General features: G+C 41.2%; 3 protein-coding genes across 4 annotated transcripts in view; 2 read left to right on the top strand and 1 right to left on the bottom strand.

Annotated features, from left to right (window-relative positions):
* Positions 1-1,503: 1,503 nt before the first annotated feature.
* On the top strand, positions 1,504-11,842 carry ddx20 (DEAD (Asp-Glu-Ala-Asp) box polypeptide 20). Its single transcript, XM_073470201.1, has 11 exons — positions 1,504-1,707; positions 4,689-4,783; positions 5,228-5,396; positions 5,487-5,601; positions 5,727-5,869; positions 7,124-7,262; positions 7,471-7,529; positions 8,145-8,227; positions 8,375-8,480; positions 8,961-9,062; positions 10,489-11,842. The coding sequence occupies exons 1-11, from the start codon at positions 1,512-1,514 to the stop codon at positions 11,643-11,645; spliced, it is 2,364 nt and encodes a 787-aa protein (XP_073326302.1). The 5' UTR covers positions 1,504-1,511; the 3' UTR covers positions 11,646-11,842.
* A 2,176-nt stretch (positions 11,843-14,018) lies between these two features.
* LOC140999387 (5-hydroxytryptamine receptor 2B-like) lies at positions 14,019-16,862 on the top strand. Its single transcript, XM_073469746.1, has 2 exons — positions 14,019-15,080; positions 16,707-16,862. The coding sequence occupies exons 1-2, from the start codon at positions 14,019-14,021 to the stop codon at positions 16,860-16,862; spliced, it is 1,218 nt and encodes a 405-aa protein (XP_073325847.1).
* A 3,108-nt stretch (positions 16,863-19,970) lies between these two features.
* kcnd3 (potassium voltage-gated channel, Shal-related subfamily, member 3) overlaps positions 19,971-21,287 on the bottom strand; it is a 107,651-nt gene continuing 106,334 nt past the window's right edge. For both annotated transcript variants that reach the window (XM_073470686.1, XM_073470685.1), the window contains exon 6: positions 19,971-20,170. In XM_073470686.1, coding sequence (XP_073326787.1) covers positions 19,996-20,170 — 175 coding nt within the window. In that variant the 3' untranslated portion in view covers positions 19,971-19,995. The remainder of the gene's footprint in view (positions 20,171-21,287) is intronic.

Raw genomic sequence — 21,287 nt, 5'->3', positions numbered from 1 at the left:
CCGGGACCTCGTAGCTGGTCAGCTATGTAGTTAAGACGACATCAGATATAGCTGAAGCCTTGCTAACCTCTTTTTAGATTACGCACACTAATGTGTATATTATCTGCAAGGCATAATGCTATTTCAGCCTGTGTCAGGCCTTGATTGAAAAGATATGTGACGCTGTGATCGATATGCTCCTGCTCCTCTGACATTGCTACACTGAATGATGTTTCCTGCAATGATTTAATATACTACACTATCGTTTTGTTTTCTCAAGATCTCAAATTAATTATATCGTTATCTTGGGAAAACAGCAGTTGTTATTTTGAGATAATAACTCGAGATCTCGAGAAAACAAATGAAATTAACTCGTTATCACGGGAAAACGGAGGAAATAAATGTATGAATGCATGGCCCTTTAGGGCTTCCGTATTATAGCCAATTTATAAAGCATAAGTAAATGATTTATTAACCATTGACAAAGTTGTTAATTACAACTTGCAAAACCTGTATAAATTATTATAAAGTGGAACCCAAATGTGCTTATTGATATGACATTTTAAGAAAAACAAAAACTAATTACACATGGTGTGTTGAGGCAAAGTATATAAGATTAGATAAGATAAAATAAGATGATAAGATAGAGATTAAAGGAAAAACAAAGGAAAACAAAGTTTCATTATCTCGGGATCTCGAGAAAATTATCCTGTTATCTCGGGAAAACGGCAGTTGTTATTTCGAGATAATAACTCGAGATCTCGAGAAAACAAATGAAATTAACTTGTTATCACAGGAAAACAGAGGAAATAAAATGTATGAATGCATGGCCCTTTAGGGCTATAAGCGTTCTATGAGCCTTCTGGGTTGCCAGGTTTTAAGAAATTCGAGCACCTGGACTAGAATCCATTTAATAATAGCCTTATTTAATAAAAAGACATAACTGCCGGCTTGATGGCTTGTTAAAAAATTGGGGGAAAAAAACAACAACAAAAAACAAAAAAAACAAAAACATGAGTATTTGCTTATGGATTACCAAGATTTATTACCAAATAATTTAAGAGGGATAAACATCACCCAGAGGATTTTTTTTACAATCTGCAATGCAAAATTTGTTCTGATAATAGCCTAGTCAATAAAGTTTATTTAAAAAGGTGCAAAATGTAAGAATAAGTTATGATGTCTAAGTATTATGTTGACTCATCAGTGTAAGCACCAACACTCCCTGACACTGCAAGCTCATAGCTAACTGCATGGCTAACTGAGCTACTTAGCTAATGACAGCTACATTTAGCAGCAATTCCGGTTACTCTGGTGATATGCTGTTCATATGTTTTCCATATGAATTTGACAGGTGGAAAATTCTTACATACTGCACCTTTAAATAACATGATATCAAGGAAAAGGGTCTGTTTGTGTTTTCTACACGATCAGTTCCCCTCCAGGTCACCAGGGGGCGCTACAGCCTGCAGCAGCCTGCTCCGACACTTAAAACAGCTGCGTTTGAGCTTCACCGGCGGTAAACAGTCAACATGGCTGCCTCCGTGAAGAGAGCTGCCCACGACATAGAGACGCGAAAGCGGACCGATGATGTGCTTCTGTCGGAGGGGATCGACTTCAGCTCCCTGCTGCTGTCTCCGGCCGTGCTGGACGGACTGTCCGCCGCAGGCTTCCGGAAACCCTCCCCGATCCAGCTCAAGGCGATCCCGCTGGGCCGCTGCGGACTTGGTGGGTTCATAAGACCAGATGTGTGTGGGCCACTCGTGTGTGTATCACAGACAGCATGTTTGTTTATGTCTAACAAGTATTTATTTAACAGCAGAAACAGGCTCCTGATTGTATCTAACAACGGATCTGCTGTAGTGACATTGTCGTCTTTTATGTAGACTTAAAAACAGAAGGATGAAGATCAGAGTTGATTTTATTGCACAATTTCATACTAATTAAATTCAAATAGCAGTCGTAGACGTGTGACTCAAGTTGTTTAGTGCATGTCTCTAGTCATTTCTTTCTTTGACAAGTCAAATCGGGTCCTTATTCTGGGTCATTCAATGGAAAAGTCAATTTTTCTGCCCCCAGCCTTTACAGAAAATAATACAGTTTTTTCCTCATATTTTTTATAATAAAACAAAAGGTTATTTGAACAGTTACTGCCTCTTGGGCCATCAGTTTTGAAATATATTATTTTAAATCAGTTATTTAACATTCCAGCCACCACAGACCTACCCCACAGTCATGTATAGAAGGAAAGTGCTGTATTTTGAGTTAAAACCCTGCTTTTCTACCATTTAAAATACAGTAATGTATACACAACTATCAAATGTATGATTAGAAATGACATTAAAACAAATTATATTCCATATAAATATTATAAAATTCAGTATATAATGAAGGTAATCGCACCGTTGAGCTGTGTCACTGGTGTTACCCAGTGACAAATCTTACATTTTGAAATAAAAATCACACTGATGACATCACTGTACTTCCTCTGACCTATTTCCTGAAGATTAACATGGTCCACAGTCTCTTTTCAGCTATGAGTTTTCACATTTATCTCAAGATTTCATGTGAAGCTTTTTAGTAGATGTCACTGGTGTGACTGACTTTATTAGTAGAGAATTGTAAAACCAAAAAAATAAAAAGTATAATGCAAATGGGTTAAATTACATGATTTAATGAGTTGTTTGATGCCCTCTAGCAGCCATTTTGTAAAATGCATTTCATGAATGTTGTCACTGGTGTTACTTTCTGAACGGGTAACACCAGTTAGAAAATAGATAAAAAGTCATTAAGCTTTCATTTACGTGTATTCATAGAGTCAGTGAGTTATGGAATAATGCGGTCTTATTTTTAAGTTTCTGTAGAATGACTCACTTCGGGCAGGGCAGGTCAAATTACTTCCCCCCTCACCCAAAATACTTCAGTCCTACCTGCAGTCTTGCCTTCAGCTGATACCGAAACTGATTATCAACTGCTTCTCGTGGCCCATATACTGTAAAGATAACTGATAATTTTAAATTTTAATGTTTCTTTACTGCACTTTATGCAAACGCGAGGGGATTCCAAATCTCTGAGAGATTTTTTGTGTTAAAATTTAAGACCTTTTCCCCTCTGAACCCCACTGGAACATGCAGTTGCAACTGAGATGTCTCCTCTGAAACCAACTTGAAAGGTGCTGCGCTTGTTAAATCAATGAAAAATAATTTGGCTTCAGATTATCGGCTTTATTTAATTTCTTTGTCTGATAACTGATAATTTAGATTTCCCAATACCGACCGATATATATCATGCATCCCTAATTATTACTGTTCCAATAATGATATTATTAGTCATTTATGAAGCCTAAAATATGTACTTTAATTATTGATATTCAGTGAAATCAATGTAGTCAAACATAAAAGCTTTAATTTCTCCTCATTCCAAAAAGTATTTCCTCGTTATCACTTTTTAAAAAGTGAAATACTGACAGTCATACCACAACATCAGACTTTGTTACAGTCCGTCCCTGTTCGTCTGTAGAATATCTCAGCTACGGACAGATTCAGGCTTCTAAGCTGCACATGTGTTTGGATTTCTTGTTCCCGCCCACGATTTCTATAACCATCCATAGAAATAAAACAAACACTCAAACACACAATGATGAGTTTTTCAAGCCTTTAATTTCCACTGCGTGGCACATGACACCATTAGTTTCCTTCCATCTACTCTACATTAGACTAATCCTTCACATCCCAGTTTCCACTACTGAATCATTTAAACCTTAGTACTAAAACTGATTTACTATCAGGCTGATCATCTGACCAACTAACAGTGCACACTTGGAATGGTTCAGTCCAGAGCTGGGAATAAATGTTGGCAGTGTAAGATTCTGCAAAGCATGGATATGTTGAAACTTTACATTTCTTTATGCTGCAACTTTATGTTTCTTAAGGTAAAATTCTCTATTTTACATCACTGTACTTATGATCTGGTTAGGTTTAGGCACAAAAACCCTCTTGGTAAGGGTTGGGAAAAGATCACGTCTTGGCTTAAATTACCTGTTTTGTCGCCACAGAGGAGGTAAATGGAATTAAGTTTATGTGCTGACGGCAATAAAAAATGTAACTGCAACATGTTTACAGAAACGGTGTCCCTGTTAGGTTGACGATGCTCAGAACATGCTGTCAGTGCTTTCATAGGGCCTGTTTCTTGTTAAATGTAGTTCCAGTAAAAATGTTTTACACTTGGTGATAACTCAAACCAAAAAGGCTATAGAGATGCCACAAAGAGAGAAAATCAGGTTTTTTAAATGTAATTTGTGTGAACTGATCCTTGTACTTTAGGGCTGCACAATAATGGCTAAAATGACAACCACCATTATTGTCATGATGATTACTCATCTTGATTTTAAATAATTCTTTCATCAAGTGAAATAGCTTATTGCACTTGCATGTTTTACGTCGAGAAATTTGAGAAAAATGCCTCCGTAACATGCATTGCGATGACATCGTGCTGTGAAGCCGAGAGCGGCTAATCACAGTGTCCTTGAAGTAAACGCCTCTCATTGGTCGGACAGTTTAATTGAGGATAGGAGGCACATGATTTTGGCGCAGCAGATCAGGCACTCTAGATGTGAAGCGTCAACATTCCACCCAATCAAGTTTAATTTACTGTGATCTTGATTATTCCGATGAATTGCGCAGCTCTACATTGTCCATCTGCTGTTTCAGATTTGATTGTACAGGCCAAGTCTGGCACGGGGAAGACGTGCGTGTTCTGCACCATCGCCCTGGACTCTCTGGTCCTGGAGAATCCTGCAACCCAGGTGAGCGGATTCAACTCGAGCTAATGGGTGGAATATGGAGAAAATGTATCGTTCTTGTTCTTATCAGTAGTTTGTAACTATCAGTCTTCAGGCATCTTCTAATGAATAATGAAAACAAAATATTGAGAAAGGTAAACATAACTTTTATTTGGAAGTTTTACAGACAACAGATGGTCACCTGGAGTAATCCCTTTGGTTCTGCTGGTTCTTTAAGCTGCTCAGTGTAAAAAGAGTACATGAAAAAAGACAATTATTGATAGAGCAAAGGTACGTCCCCTCTTATTGATGAACCAGCTGCATTCTAGCGCATTGTAATCTTATTAACCTCGGGGTCTTACTGATTGGAAACCCCCTCAACACCTGTCTATCCTTAATCAAGCGTAAGTGGTTGTTGACATCTAACCTTCTTCACAAACGACCCCTTTCTTTCCCCTCCTCCTGCAGGTTCTTGTCCTGGCTCCTACACGCGAGATTGCGGTGCAGATCCACTCAGTAGTCATGGCGATAGGCTGCGCCATGGAGGGCCTCGAGTGCCATGTTTTCATCGGGGGCAGGCCCGTGAGTCAGGACAAACCCCATCTGAAGAAGTGCCACGTAGCTGTGGGCTCACCTGGTAAGAGGCCAGCGGAGAGACATTGCATGTTTATGTAAGCGTCGTGCTGCCACTTGTGTTTTGTAACTTTTCTCCTGGTTGTGTACGCAGGTCGTATCAAGCAGCTTATCGAGCTTGGCATGCTGTCCACTGCCAGCATCAGACTATTTGTTCTGGATGAGGCAGACAAGCTGCTGGAGGAGGGCAGCTTCCAGGAACAGATAAAGTAAGATGGACAGGCGCGTCTGTGATCAGAACTCATATTTAAGTACTTGCATGATAAAACAGCTTGTGATGTTATTCAAAATAAACCAAAAAAAACCACCCATCTCCTCTGCTCCGTCTCTCCAGCTGGATCTTCTCCTCTCTACCGGTGAACAAACAGATGCTGGCCCTCTCTGCCACTTACCCAGAATCCCTTGCACAGCACCTTACCCGCTACATGAGAGAGCCTACTTTTGTAAGACTCAATCCCAGTGACATGGGCCTTAAAGGTAAGACCCTGGAGCAAAAAAAAAAAAGTAATTGTAAGGGTCCAAGCATTATTTTATATCAGGCAAATCATTTGACCCATCAGCTATGTCTAGCCCTTTCATGCATGGTGTCCACTACAGTTGTCAGAACCCATTTGTAACCATTTAAGTTGGAGCATCATGCTCCAATCAACAGGTGGAGGCAGATCCCCAAAGCCTTGTACACAATTCCATTTGAGATTTAGCATCATAAATCAAAAAGAGGGAAGAGGGAATACAAGATGAACTAAGTGCCTCTGGAAAAATCCTCATATTCTCAGAAAACTAGACAGGTAGAAACACATTTTTCAACTAACTGAGCTGTTAGAAATACTTTTAAACAGATTTGAATAACATTTCTGCTTGTACATATTTTTCTGTGACTGAAAATACATCTGTCCACTCCAGTGGACGTTATGCCCCAAAGAATATATTTGGCATCCTTGGTGCATTTACGCTTGAAGTTTAATTGAACAGCAATATTAAACAGTCTTCATATGTTATCTTAACATAGGCCCGCAAGGCAGAATATACCTTTTGGTACATCATTTCCACAGATGTGTTACTTGTCTGAAAATGAAAGGATTTAAGTGTTTCCTGAAACACCTTTAATACTTTTGATGCATGATGATCACTACAGTGGACATTTATGTAAGGACAAAAATATATATATTAAAAAAATAAAAAGTTATTCATTATTGGCATGATTTTTCACTTAAACTACTATGATTTATTAATTCATGCATGTAAGAGCTAGTTAATCCATTTAACAGTGCAGCAAGTGATTCTGGGGAAAGACAGCTGTTTGAGTCTTTCTCACAGGTAGTGAATTACCGAGATGTTGGGTTGGTGTCTTGCTGACAACCCAAAGCGTCATTATATGATAACCTTGGAACGAGACAAACATGCACGAGCAGCCAGCCCGGCTATAAAGACACAGAACAGAGAAGCTCAGATTTCAACACATGCAGAGGGAGTGTGATGTCTCTACATAGCGGGTAGTTGTTTGTTGCTATATAAATATACAAACTCTCATATTTAACACTTAATCTGTACAGTGTCAAAAATAATTGCTGTCATTGCTACCAGAGATTCCCCATGAAAAGAAGTGACATAAGCTCTGTAAACTTTCCTCTCTGTGGCAGAATCAAATTCAGAGTTACTTCTTCAGGATGTGATTTCTTTGGTGCTCAGTTCATATTCTCTCCTGTGTTGCTCTTGTGCGCCCCCCGCCAGGTCTGACACAGTATTACAAGCTGGTGCAGTCCCATCCTTTGGCTCACAAGATTTTCGAGGAGAAGGTGCAGCACCTGATGGAGCTCTTCAGTAAAATCCCATTCAACCAGGCCCTGGTGTTCTCCAACCTACACACAAGGTAATGTATGGTTTTCCACATTTACCCTCGTCTTCATGGCTGCTGTTGTTGATCTTTATCACCAAGAAAAGTATATCTCAGTTATGTGTTTGCTCTTGATGATTTCTAAATAAATAATTGACATTCATTCGATCTGATTCATGGTGAGTTGATGATGTATCTTCTGGAAACAGCTTTTTTTTAATTTTGCTCTGGTTTGCTCCCACAGGGCTCAGCACCTGGCGGACATCCTGTCCTCCAAAGGCTTACCTGCTGTTTGTATCTCAGGTGAGAGTGCATCTGGAAAAGCAGTGATTTTTGTGTAGTGTTGTAATAAAAATTAGTCACTCAACAAATAATGTAACGATTGTAATTTCGATAATTTAATAATTTATTTTTAATTCAAAAAGTAAAGACATCGAACATTTGATGGTTTCATAATTTTTTCTATGATTGAAAGTGTTCTGATTGGGTTTTTTTGACTGCGCATCATTGTGGGATTGGGTAACTTGTCGTAGTCTTGTGACATCTGATAGATGTAGCAGTTAAAGGATAAGTTCACCCAAAAATGAAAATTAAGTCGTGACCTACTCACCACTCATGCGGTTGTAAAGTCAGGTGAAGCAAAACAGAGATGCAGCATTCTTCTAAACAACTGAAGTAGGTGGGGGGGCTTGTTTTAAAAAATCAAAATATGTTTTATGGACTCACCTGATTTTCTATTGGCATGAAGGTGTGAAGATAATGACTGAATTTTCATTTTTGGGTGAATTTATTGAAAAATACTGCAAATAATCTTGAAGCATTAATTGCTGTGCTCAATGGCTGGTTTCCTCTAGCTTGGCTGTCTCTGCCGAGTTGTTTCCAGTTGATGTGATTTAATGTGTGTGATGACCTGTACAGGTGGTCTGAGTCAGGACCAGAGGCTGGAAGCGATGTCAAAACTGAAGCAGTACCAGTGCAGGGTGCTCATCTCCACTGACCTGGTGAGACGCACAAATCCTCTCCGTTGTGCTGCTTTCCATGTCACCCATCACTACTGTTCTTGTCTTTATGTATCTCCTCTAAGGCTTCCGATTGTATTGTGCTTTTTAATGCTGGTTGTTCTCTCTTTGTGCTCTCCTTCCCATCAGACTTCCAGAGGTATAGATGCCGACAAAGTAAACTTGGTGATAAACCTGGATGTGCCGCAGGACTGGGAGACGTACATGCACCGAATCGGACGGGCTGGACGCTTCGGTTAGTCTCCAACACAGAAATGAGCACACTAACTAAAATGGCTTAAATGTAATTTAAAGGAAAGAAAATGCTTTGTTTTGCTGCAATATTTGTTACATACATGTTTAAGTAAAGACAATTGTTTGTTTCCCATGCTGCTTTTCTCTGAATTAGATCTGATCTGATTTGCTTGAGCATTTCCTGCTTCCTTCTGACTGCATTAAACACCATTTTGAAAATGAGCTTGAGCCGCTGGAGTATTAGCAGGTTTGACCTACCCAGCAAGGTCAATAGCTTCCTAATCATCTGCATTTAATTATAATCATCTTGACTTAACTTGTGTGTTGTCTCGGAAACGGAGGGTAATTCAATCTGAGGTTGCACTTACACCGCCTCTGTGTGTGTATGCACCTGCCTTCCCTGGACGCACAGCTCACACACCCTTCTTTTATCCCTTCCTGTTTGAATGTGTTCTCATCAGGATTACATTTTTTTGTGTAGGCACTCAGGGGCTGGCTGTGACCTACTGTTGCCATGGTGAGGAGGAGAACAAGATGATGGCCATCGCTCAAAAGTGCGGCCTGAGTTTGTCTGCGTTGCCTGGTGAGTTTCAGCTGAGGGGTGTGTGCGAGCGGAGAGTTAGTTAGGTTACACAAGCTCTCTCATTTGAATTCGACAAACACAAAATAAAACTTGCCAGAACCAGCTCAGTTTCTCTTTCACCAGCTCTGGTTTGGTCAAAATAAACCCTTAAAGGGTAAGTCGACCAATTTAACATATTTAAGAGTAGGTGTGTTTACAGGTCTTGTGTAGTACTGCTGCATATGAAAAAAGCAGTTTAAAGCCTTTTGTGGCTCCAGAGGAAGCTGCGTGTAATCTGATGAATTGCCTCAAGTGATGTCATACAGTGGCTAAGTTGCATTATTGGTAATATAGGTCCCAGATTTTGAAAAGGAAGAAGAATGTGTGGAATAAAAAAAGGAGAAATCTCTGATTCATCTGTATCATTTGTTTATAAGCTGTCCATAATGAGTCCAACAGTGTTATAGGAGTGTAATGCTGGACCAGTGGACCGTATTTTTAAGTAGTACCCTTCAAGACCTGTAAACACACTTTTATATGTAAAATTGGTTATCCTTTAATTCACAATGACAAATGTGAAAATATTGAAATGGGAAGCTCGTGGGCTTACTTCAGGCATACTCGCACCGAGCCCAGGATATAGTTAAAAAGCCTTTATTAGTTATTAGAGTGACTGACTGCACTTTCCAGTCATGCCCTGAGGAAGACCCAGTGTCGGTTGAATCCGCTCTGTTTTTTTCCTTTTCCTTTTCCGATTTTTTTTTTTTTTTCTTTTTGTTTTTTACTCTGATATGCCCTAACTAATGAAGGCTTTTTAACTACATCCTGCGAATGTGCCTGAAGTAAGCCCATGTGTTTTCTATTTCTAAGTTGGATCAGTTCGATTTCAAGAGCGCATTCACCCGGAGTTCTGCTTTACAACTGAGAGCTCCCGGTATTGTTTCCTTTTTAGATGTGTAAATATTCAGGCTTGGAACATTTTCCCCCGCTGCCTCTCTCTGCAGTTTCTGCAGTGTAAGCTTGCTGAACAAGTCTGGTGCTGAGCGGCGGCTCTGACTCACTCTTCGAGGCAGAGCCGCCACCATTAAATTAACAAAATAAAATGGTAAAAAATCATCCACCATTATTTATATTATGTATTTTCATTCTCCTACCGTGGACAGGGGTTGTAACTTAGCGTCTTACTATAAACACTTAGTGCAGTGCATCTGTTGCTTGTGCATGTGTTGTATATTGCAGCACCAGTGTTATGTCCAGGTCAAATAAATACACTAAACTAAAAAAACAACAGGCGACAGACTAATCTCTGGAAGCTGACATATTCGCTCAATTGCCAAACCCTATTTAACATGCAGCATGAGTCGACTTGGTCTCTCTTTGGTGTTACATTCACATCTTTGTTTAATTGTGGAAAAGTAATTCCAAGTCTCATCTTTGTCTGTTCTAGACATCATAGAGCCTGGGTTGATGGACGAGCCTTGTGACTTTGACGTCTGCACTGAGGCTGCCACTCCAAGCCCCTTATCCCAGCTCTCCTCCAGGACGGAGAAGAAAAGGCATGCAAAGTCGGCCACGGATCATGTTCCAGAGCAGGCCAATCAAAGAAAGCCAGAAAAGACGTACCCAGCACCTAGACAGGTATCGCATGTCAAAGAGAATCCTGGAAAAGTGACTCCAGCTCGTCCACAGAGTCCTCCTCAGGTGGTGCCGACTCGAAAAGAGCTGCAGGACGCCCTGCCAAAGATCCCTCCTCTCAGCTCGTTCAAGAGCTGCACTTCCAGGTTCATGACCTTTGAGGAGGCTGAGTGGGACTTCCAGAGCTTCATTACCACAGGGCTGGGAAGATCAGTGGATGTCATCAGGGAGTTCAGAGGTCGAGAGGACGGTGACCCCGATCAGAAGAGCGGGCATAGAGAGTGTTTCACACTGTATGATGACGAGACTGAAAGCTTAAAGCAACATGGAAAACGGTGGAAAACTGATCTTTCGCACACAAGGTCAATGTCTGGTTCATCTAGCTCACAATCCGTCAAGGACGATGGTGAAAACGGAGCAATCACTAAGCCTCAGACTGAAGCAAAACAAACACCCACTCTGCCCAAACCAAAGGCAGAGCCCACCCAATCCAAAACTTCTGCACCTCAGATATATCCCCAGACAAACTGTGCATCTAATGGAAGAGCTTCATCTCAGCAGGAAAACTATGAATCTGTCATTAAATCGAGCAAGAGATCCAGTCAGACAGCTCCAGCACAGACAGGCAGACCCGAATCAAGAGCGATTAAAGAAAAGATTGTGAAACGGAGCAAGAAGATTTTAGAGAACACCAACCAGGAGCGAAATTGGAGGGAAAGGGATGAAGGAGAACATCATGATATAGATGATGATGATGATGATGAAGAAGAAGAGGAAGAGGAGGAGGAGGAGGAGTGGAGCGCTGAAAGCTACTGGAGAGCCAGCTACAGAGCTTGGAGTGATTACTACGCCTCCATGTCTCCTTATCCAGAGCAAGGTTACCAAAACCACTACTACAGTGTAGCCCAAAACTGGATGGCAGCCTATCGTATGAATGCTGTCTACATGGAGGAACTCCTGAAACGCTGACTGGTCTCATACTGGTAATCAGAATGTTCAATCACTGAGTCCACTGTCTGAATTAATGGCAGGACTTGGGTATAAACGTCTGCACTTCTAGTCTAACACATTGCACTTAAGTGTTCTGAGTGTGTATTTTTCAATGAATTCATGCCATATAATGTCTGTCCCATTTACTTTTGTAATAAATTACCGGCATGGGGAAACTATGTTAAAGCCCTTTTCTGTTATGCATCTACACTTTCACATGATATGAAACAATCTTATGATTGTCTTTTATTTATTTTGATACAATATAGGGCTGAACGCTAAGCAAAAATAATTACGATTATTTTTGGACAGTACCAACAAGTCGTTATTATATCTCGGTAGCACCACAATGCTTCATTTATTATGGTATGATGCGACACGGTAGCGCTCTATATTAAGGTCCTTGTAATAAGCATTAGTCAGAAGGTAATAAGGTTTTTTATAGCCTTATTAGATATTAATTAACATAAGTAAGATGATGTCTTAACATAGCATAATAAACACGTTTATTGTTTGATTATAAGACATAAGCAAAACTCACATTTGAATCTGAATGATATATCGGTTGGCCGATTTTGACCTACCACAGATACTGTATCTGTGTTATATGTTGTCTGATATGAAAACTTTTTCTTACAGAACATAATTCAGAAAAAAAGATTCTTGGGATGCCATGATTAATAAGTTCCCAGTGAAGTTTACCATGTCAGAGTGCTCATTTTGGACAATAACGTTTCTTGCTAATCTGTATAATCTGTCTCCATCATGTAAATATCTTCCTCACGAGTGTTTGATGACCACAATTGAGGGATCATTGAAAAAAAAAGTGTTTATGTATACATATACACCGATCAGGCATAACATTATGACCACCTGCCTAATATTGTGAAGGTTCCCCAAAATAGCTCTGACCTGTCAAGACATGGACCTAAGACCTCTGAGGTGTCCTGTGGTGTCTGGCACCAGGGCGTTTTATAGTGGATCCTCTGGGTCCTGTATGTTGGGGGGTGGGGCCTCCATGGATCAGACCTGCTCCAGCACGTCTTACAGATGCTCGATCAGATTGGGATCTGGGGAATTTGGAGGCCCGGTCAACACCTTGGACCCTTTATTGTGTTCCTCGAGCTGTTCCTGAGCAGTGTTTGCGGTGTGTCAGGGCACATTGTCCTGCTGGGGGGCCACTGCCATCGGGTAGTGCTGTTGTGATGAGGGGGTGTACTTGGTCCACAACAGTGTTTGGATGGGTGGTGCGTATCAAGTGGCATTCACATGGATGCCAGCACCCAAGGTTTCCCAGCAGAACATCGCATTGTGATGAGATGATCAATGTTATTCACGTCACCTGTCAGTGGTTTTAATGTTGTGGCTGATCGGTGTACATCTATATCAGCCGATATATTGATAACCCCAAAAGCCCAGTGGGGCTCTACTGTTAAAAGGTGCGTAATAACGGATTTATCAGCCTTAAATAAGGCTCTGTTCTCTCGTTAGACATGGTAGCTGTAAAAAGCATAGTTAACTGTTATTAAAGCAACCAATAAAGCTTAGTAAAGGTTTAACAAAGGTAATGAATAAGTGCTGAAGCTCAATAGATAGATTACAATGCTTATTATAAACAATTATAAGAAACTCATAGGGCTTTTATTGATGTTTTTAAGTGTCTTTGAACTCTAAACAAGTTTCTTAAGTCTTATCATGATGCTATTATTAACGCTTTTATAGTCTTAGTAATGTTAATAAGCATGTTATAAGTTGCATGTTACGTATTAAAAGATAAATTCACCCAAAAATGAAAATTCAGTCATTATCTACTCACCCGCATGCCGATGGAAAGTCTGTGGTGTACAAAACATTTCTGGAGCTTCACAGCAAAACAGCGCTGCAGCATTAATTACAGATTGCAGCTCCTGTGATTTGGATGTTGCACTTGGCAATTTTGATATTTTGATGAAGTGTTCAATTGTGAAAATATCTTTTCTTATGTTGTATACAGGACATCCGTTAACCTGATCTGATTTTTTTTTATATAGGAACATTAAGAAGAGGGGCCAAAACTGTGCAATCTACTACTGTATGTAATCTCCTCAGCAGGGCTCAGCAAGGTCAGACAACTCCACATGCTGATTGCAGGCTAATCAGGCTACCTACCATTCACCCAATCAGTGCTGGGCGCACACACTCTTAAATAAAATAAACCAGGGGCCCACTTCAGCTAATGCTGACCATCTGTGGCTTTATGTAACCATTTTAAACAATGCAGCAGAGGTGGATGTCTCTGATGTGAGCAGTGAGGGGAAGAATCTGTTTAGGATGAATAAAAGTTGTTTCACGCGTTGAGAGGAAGGTGAAATTATGGACGCGCACACTTTCTGGAACCACACAGACGCGCCCTATGACAGCCACACGGACATGATGTTTCTCATATTCAACTGCACAGTCTTGACCTTAGCATTAGTCCTGGGTTTGCCCGGGAACCTGTGGGTTTGCTGGGTTGTTTTCAGGATCAAGAGCCTGCGGACCTGCAACAACGCGCTGCTGGTCAGCTTGGCCGCCAGTGACCTCCTGAAGTGCTCCGTGGACACGCCGCTGCTGCTCTTCTCTTTCCTGAGATATGGGAGGGACAGCGAGGTGTCGGTGCCTGTGTGCACCCTGCAGCAGTTCACCTACGCCCTGTGCAGCTGCGTCCAGCTGCTCACGCTGGTCAGCATCAGCGTGGAGCGCTTCCAGGCCATCGCGTTCCCCTTTCAAACCGAGGGGAGGAAAGCGAGGGTGCGCCTCTGGATCCTGTCCATCTGGGCATGCGGCCTCATCCTGGCTGTGATCTCTCTGATTCTGTCTGAAAAAGCGCTTTTTTACATGCTCTGCCGCCCGCACACAAGGTGGCACCAAGACGAGCGGCTTCACTATTGGGATCCGTTTGGGCCCTACGTGCTGGTGCCGGTGTGGGGACTCTCTCTGACTGTCATCGTCGTCCACTACGCGCGGATATTCAAAGTTGTCAGGCAGCAGAGAAAGAAAGTGTTCAACCGGGGAGTCCAGCTTCAGCCGAGGGTGTCGGAGCACGTCTGGGGCTTGTTGAGTGTCCCCGCTTCAGCACCACGGACAGCTCCGCTCAGGCCTCTGCCCTCTGTGGGCTCCGGCAGCCCGCTGCCTCCCCGCCGGACGGTGCTCTTGGTGGCCGAGGCCGGAGCCCCCTGTGCGGGCTTGTCCACAGGGGGCTCCCCGGGGAGACCTCCGGAGATCGTGGGGGCAGTTTGTCTTCTGACACCTGGAGCTCGGGAGCGGGGGAAGAAACAGATGGAGGGGAGAGTAGCCCAGCGGTTTGGATACATTATCATTGCGTTCACGCTGTTCTGGGTGCCCATGGTGGTTTTGTTGCTTGTGAACGTCATCTCGTGGCAGGACACGGATAAAGTGAGTGTGGCTTTGTTTCATCAGGCTTTTACTGTAACTACTTTACCTGAGGGTGCACAGAAATAGTAACTAATGATTAAAACTAGTTAGCAGCCATGCAATGTGACCATTTACTTATTTTAAGTCCATTTACTCAAGTACAATTTTGAGGTACTAGTACTTAAGTATTTCCATTTTCTGTTACTCTATACTTCCACTCCACTGCACTCAAATATTGTACTGTTTACTCCATTACATTTAAGTGATAACTTTCGTTACTAGTTACTTAAAGCCAAAGTAGTGCATCTTAATTTAATTTAGAATAGAATTTAATTTACTCTAATTAATATAGTATCTCCCAGTCTGTTCACCAGTAACTCACAATTAACTACTGTATAGTCCTCGAATCACAGTTATTAAGGGATTACTTATTAGTGATTCATTAATTATTATGATCATTCCTCACTTGCTCCTTAGTAAATAGCCTACTGACATTTTTGTGTACCTTATTGTTAACTCTGTACAATGTTAATGAAGACCAATGTGATTTGGGAGATTTATAAAACCTGCACCGAATATAAGAAACACCCAAATTTTCAAATAATTCAGTCTAACAAACCCACAGCCTCATAACAGTAAAGCATTAAACACAAAGTGAACATGTTAAGTAGGGTTTCTTTGTATGGCTAGTGCAATGCATTGCATGGCTATTTATATTATTCTGGTCACTCGATGTAACGTGCAATAATGCATCATAGTATTAGCAGCAGTCGATGTATCAATCACCAGCAATTTTATAACAAATGAAGTGATATATAAAACACAAAACAAAATAAAGATTAGCTGGTTTCAGTGATTCAAACATGACTTTTGCTTAAAGGATAAGTTCACCCAAAACTGAAAATTGAATCCACTCACCCCCATGCTGATAGAAAGTCAGGTGAAGTTTTATAGTCCACAAACATTTCTGGAGCTTCACAGCAAAACAGTGTTGCAGCATTCTCCTAAACATCTGAAGTAGATGGGGACTTGTTTTAAATCCTTAAAAAACGACTGAAAAAATTACATAAAATGGCTCTGGCATAACTCAATAATCTGGAAACCCTGTGATCCCAAATTGATGAAGAAGACATTATTTATACCCTGGTATTGCTGACGAGCAGCCACTTCATACAGGGTCAGGTTAACGCCTTTAGCTTAGCAGCTACAGTGAAGATTTTGGGGTAAATAAGGGGTAAATAACATCTTTTCAAACCAATTGGGGATCTTGGGGCTTCTGGTGACTTTGATTACGTTGGACAAGCTGTATGGAGCCATTTTGTGTTTTCTTTCATTTGTTTTTTTACATTTTAAAGTCCCCATCTGATTTGGTTGCCTTGTAGAATGCTGCAACACTATTTTGCCGTGATGCTCCAGAAATGTTTTTTGGACTTTCCATCAGAATGAGGGTGAGTAGATAATGACTGAGTCTTCATTATTGGGTGAACTTGTCCTTTAACTCAACTCTGTTTGGGTTTTGGACTGTTGCTTGGATTAATCATGAATTTGGCCCTGTGGAGCACACTGTAGCTGTCCTGCAGAAGCATTTTGGAGAGGAGTCCCCCATCAATGTACTATCCCATCGTCTCTCCTGTTTATTTTCCACAGTTGCTGATGGAGCTGGAGACATCAGCGATGGTGCTGACCTGTGTGCAGGCTGCAGTGGATCCCCTCATCTATACTTTAGTCACCAGACAGTTTCGCTCTGAACTCAGCAAGATCTTGTCCTCCATCCCAGGGTGTCCCCTAAGACTGAGGGCCTGATGGTTCAACGTATGGACTTCACTTTTTGTGAATTAAAAACACCACTGAAGCTAAATGTGCACACACAGAGTGATTTCGAGACTGGTGAAGAAGAGAGCCCAGAGATTTTGTATTTGTGGCAGATATAGATGTTTTATCAGGCGTTTCACAGTTGGGACACAAGACAAGGTCATAAATAATATCCAACACCTGACAAGATACGCACAGCAGTAGTCTCAACAATGACAGGTGGCATAGGAGGGCAAAGCAAAGAGTGAGAGAAGACTGACTGAGCCCAGAAAAAAGACGATCAAAGAAGAGTACATAACAGAGAAAGAGAGAGACAAACACAATCACAGACCTCTGCTTTTGTTGTTTGTAAACGGGAAAAAAATGCAATCCTTTGACACTTTGAGCTGGAAATATGCTTACATACTAATTCAAACTGTGTCATTTGAAAGTGCAGCTGACACAAAACAACCTGTCTTGAAACAGGGAAGCGGTAAATAAATCACGTTTAATCACTGTCCTAGCAACAAATATTACAGGGAACCTCACTTCTGCCATGATGACCTGTGTCATGCCCTTGTTGTAGCTTTCAATAGAATCTAAATGTCGGACTTGATGCTGTGAATATGAAGTCAATGTCTTCAACCCCACTTTTAAAATTACGCTGAAAAAAGCTCTACTTGTCTGTGCTTGTCTTCTTTTTTTTTTTCCCCGCTCGCACAGTTTGACTATACACTAATACTGGATCTAGGCAGCTGTTGCCACTGGGTACAGTACTAAATTACCAGCAATAGTTCATGTATATATCATGTTTTGATATTTTTGGCATTCTCTGAGTTTGTACTAACTTCAGAATCAGAGAGAACTAAAGCTCACCAGAGGAGTCTACAAGGGACCTTAGGTTCTTGTGTGGTGATGCACTGATATGGTACCAATTATGCTATACATTTTGGCTGATATGATCATGATATGTGTGTTTTTTTTGTAAGTCTAAGTACAAATGCGTGTGTAAAACTGATTAAGCTCTTCAGATATCTCCATCTCCATCTTAAGGTAATTTAATACTTTTTCTAAAAAGACCGTGATACATTTTGCTGCTAGTTTGTTTTAAATACAATCTACTTCTACAGAAAAAATCAGCTACATATGGGCAGACATGATATAAGACCAATTCCAGTATTGCTTTTGAAATATGCTCTTGGCTGATATGGACAGTATGCTGATATATCAGTGTATCTCTAGCCCTGTCTGTGTGCTCTTGATCGACATCGGAAGTGGGTGCTCAGTCTGTTCTGACTGAAGCTGCGCTGCTCTGCGTTGGTGAAACCACAGCGGCGGTCTCATCCATCCAAAGACAGACCTATCTGTCTGCGTAGCTGTTGGATTCAGAAGGACATTCGAGATGAAAAAGGCCAAAAGAGAGGCATCAGTAAGGAGGTTCGCAGAGCTAAAAAGGTCACTGTCCATAGTTACAAAGGTTAACTTTGACGTGATTTCATGATAAGTAATACTAAAGTTACATGTCGGGGCTGCGAGTTGAGAGAACAGACAGAACAGCATGTGTGTTTTCTTTTTTTTAGGTGACAGAGATCTGTGGATGCATCATCCAGTGTCCTCAGTGTCTCTGCGGTCACCGTTACAACAGACTTCCCTGCTTTAAGTTCTCCAGAAGATAAAGTAAATAAAATCCTTTGAAACACCAAGGAGGACAAAAAGTACAAACACCAAGTTTCCTAACCACATAGAGTACACATACTCAACAACTTTGAAAAATGCCCGCTGAGTCTGGGGAAGAAAAAACGTTGACAGCTAGAAAGACTACTGAAAGCATACTGTTGTTCACACAGGAGGTAGGGATACAACAGGACAACAACAAGAGAGAGAGAGAAAGAGAGAGAGAGAGAGAGAGAGAGAGAGAGAGACAGACCGAGGGAGAGAGAGAGAGAACGAGAAGACAGCTTCACTGGTTCTGCCAAACGATGGTGAAATATTACAAAATATTCTATTAACAATATTCACAAAGAACCAGGGCTCAGGACAGATTTGTGTCAGAAATTCTCAGCAAAACGCCTTGTGCTTTTAATTGTGGTGGTTTGAATTCAAAAAAGTACTTTTTTTTTTTTTTGGTTTCTTTGTCAGAGAATTGAGTCGTTTGAGGTGTGTTTGGGCTGCAACAGCCAAAAGGGAAAAGAACGAGGGGGGAGGGGGGGGGAAAGGATTCGGAAAAGCATAAAAAACAAAAAAATCTCTTTTTACTCCTTCAAAAAACAGGCACATATTGTGTAAAAGGCTCGCAGCTGAGAATTTCAGACAGAAACGTGTACGGTGAACCCTTCAGAGTGGCAGCTAGTCAAATATACCATATACTGAGCCATAGAGACCTCCAGAAGAATTGAAACACAAGTTTTCAACCGACTGAGACGAACACATTCTCACACACACACACGCACACACACATACACACAGGCACATACCTCCTATCCAAAAACATCACAACTCCTCTATCTAGCAAAAAGTCACATACATTCATCCACAAATATGAAACTCACTGGTAACGCCGTCACAGACACACCGACCATATTTCATCTTTTAAAGAATTTTCACTGGAGTGGAATATTATTGGACCTGAAAAGTAACAGTGGCGTATTTATCTATCAACAGGTGAGAGGACCGAATTAACACAAAACAAAAGGGAAGGGTTAAATCAGTGAAAAAAAAGTTTCTTTCCCTTTGTATTTCCTTGCTTTTCCCTTTTATCTCCTGCAAAAAAACAAACAGAAAAAGAGTCAAACTGAAGTGGAAATCATAAAAAGGTGCTTTGTGCACAGTGACACATGACTCTGGGAACTCATCTAAAACGACTCCCTACACGTATTCCTCACTCTTTCACCCACGCACACTCTCGCTCGCTCGCACACACGCATACCAAACCACTAACATGAATATACTGTATCTAAAAGCCATCCTCCGTCTGTAAAGGGAGTCCATGTCGTTACAGTACATGACCAGCAGAGGGCAGGCTTCACCATGACCAGACCAGGAATGCCTTCTCCTCCATCAGTCCTCACCAGTCCTCCTCTGTCCCTCAGTCTGTCTCGATGAGTCTTTATCTGTCTTTCTGTGTGACGCGCCTGCACTCTAGTCTTCACAGTGCGGACACCTTCACAACGTTCTGGTGGATGGGGCCCGCGGGCAGATGAGCGTCGCCCTCAGGGGTCGTCACTGGCGGCGTGGGAATGCTGATGATTGCTGTGGTGATCTGGCTGCTCTGGCAGTTCAGGGGTGCTGGCTCGTCTACACGCATGTTCAGACTGGAGCGGCTATAAGAAAAGAAAATTAAGGCTTAGGATAGTTTGTCTTGTAGAAACATTTGCTAAAAGCCAGCCAAGACAGTTTACAGGACAGACAGGTTACTTTATGTCCCAGACCGGTTCTGGTTGAGGAGAAGTGAATGATTTTGTTTGACAACTACCGTTCAAGGTCAAGGTTGCTTTTGCTGTTTCCCAAAGGAGAAACTTGCCTTAGATGTGCCCGTAACAAACAACCCTGAAAAACACCATTACCGTGAATGGGTCAACATGTTTTATGGAGCTTTAAGAAAACCGGTGTTATTGTGAACACTGCTGCTAATGATACGGCGGTTAGTTGTTTCTTGCTTAGAGCTTTCTTTGTCATATATTACAGTGAACTGAATGTCTTTGTGTTTCATGTTGAACAAAACAAGCACTTTAAAGCAACATTATGTAGAAATTGATGATTCTGAAGCTGTTATTTTAAGGTAAAAAAGTTGCATAATGTTTCTTTAAAGGGACAATATTAAAGAATTTCAGTTGAAAACATGTCAACAGAAAGTGAAGAAATGGCAGTTTTGACATTATCATGTTTGTAGCATGCTAACCAGCTAGCCCCGGCCTGGTCCAAAAACCCTACTAGCTGCGCAGCTAACTAAGCTAACTTACTAATGGCAGCCACAGTTAGCAGTTACCTTGTTGATCTGCTGCCTCTTATTTGTGTTGAGTATGAATTTGTCAGTTGGTCAATTCTTACATGTTGCACCTTTCAATACAACTCTCGGAGCTGTAGGAAATTTTAACCAGTATTTATTTATTTATTTTCCTGATATACTATAGACAAAACTACTTATCAGTTAATTGAGTAAATGATTGGCAGAATCAGTCACTGTCAAAAGACTTTGCAAGAGGGTAATGTTGTGGGGACAATCTGTAAGTAAATCAGCACCTCGTTGTCAGCTAACATTAGTTATATGAAGGCTAATTAGGCTAATGTTGAAAGAATTGTTTATCATTACTGGGGCCAATAGCTCTAACAGTCTGGTTAGAAGTAACTTGCTAAGATTTTGCACTACCAGCACAGATGAAAGCCACGGCCACAAGCAAAAACACAACTTCCCAAAAGAAAGAAAAAGTTGATTAGTGG

Source organism: Pagrus major, chromosome 7, assembly GCF_040436345.1.
Source record: "Pagrus major chromosome 7, Pma_NU_1.0".
Lineage (NCBI taxonomy): Eukaryota > Metazoa > Chordata > Actinopteri > Spariformes > Sparidae > Pagrus > Pagrus major.
This window is presented reverse-complemented; position numbering and strand designations above follow the sequence as displayed.

Bases quoted from the DNA above. Each gene is read 5' to 3' on its own strand.
- ddx20 (XM_073470201.1), top strand. From the start codon at position 1,512: ATGGCTGCCTCCGTGAAGAGAGCTGCCCACGACATAGAGACGCGAAAG. The intron at 5,602-5,726 runs GTAAGATGGACA...CCGTCTCTCCAG, and splicing joins AGCTTCCAGGAACAGATAAA to CTGGATCTTCTCCTCTCTAC. The intron at 7,530-8,144 runs GTGAGAGTGCAT...TGACCTGTACAG, and splicing joins ACCTGCTGTTTGTATCTCAG to GTGGTCTGAGTCAGGACCAG.
- LOC140999387 (XM_073469746.1), top strand. From the start codon at position 14,019: ATGGACGCGCACACTTTCTGGAACCACACAGACGCGCCCTATGACAGC. The intron at 15,081-16,706 runs GTGAGTGTGGCT...TATTTTCCACAG, and splicing joins CGTGGCAGGACACGGATAAA to TTGCTGATGGAGCTGGAGAC.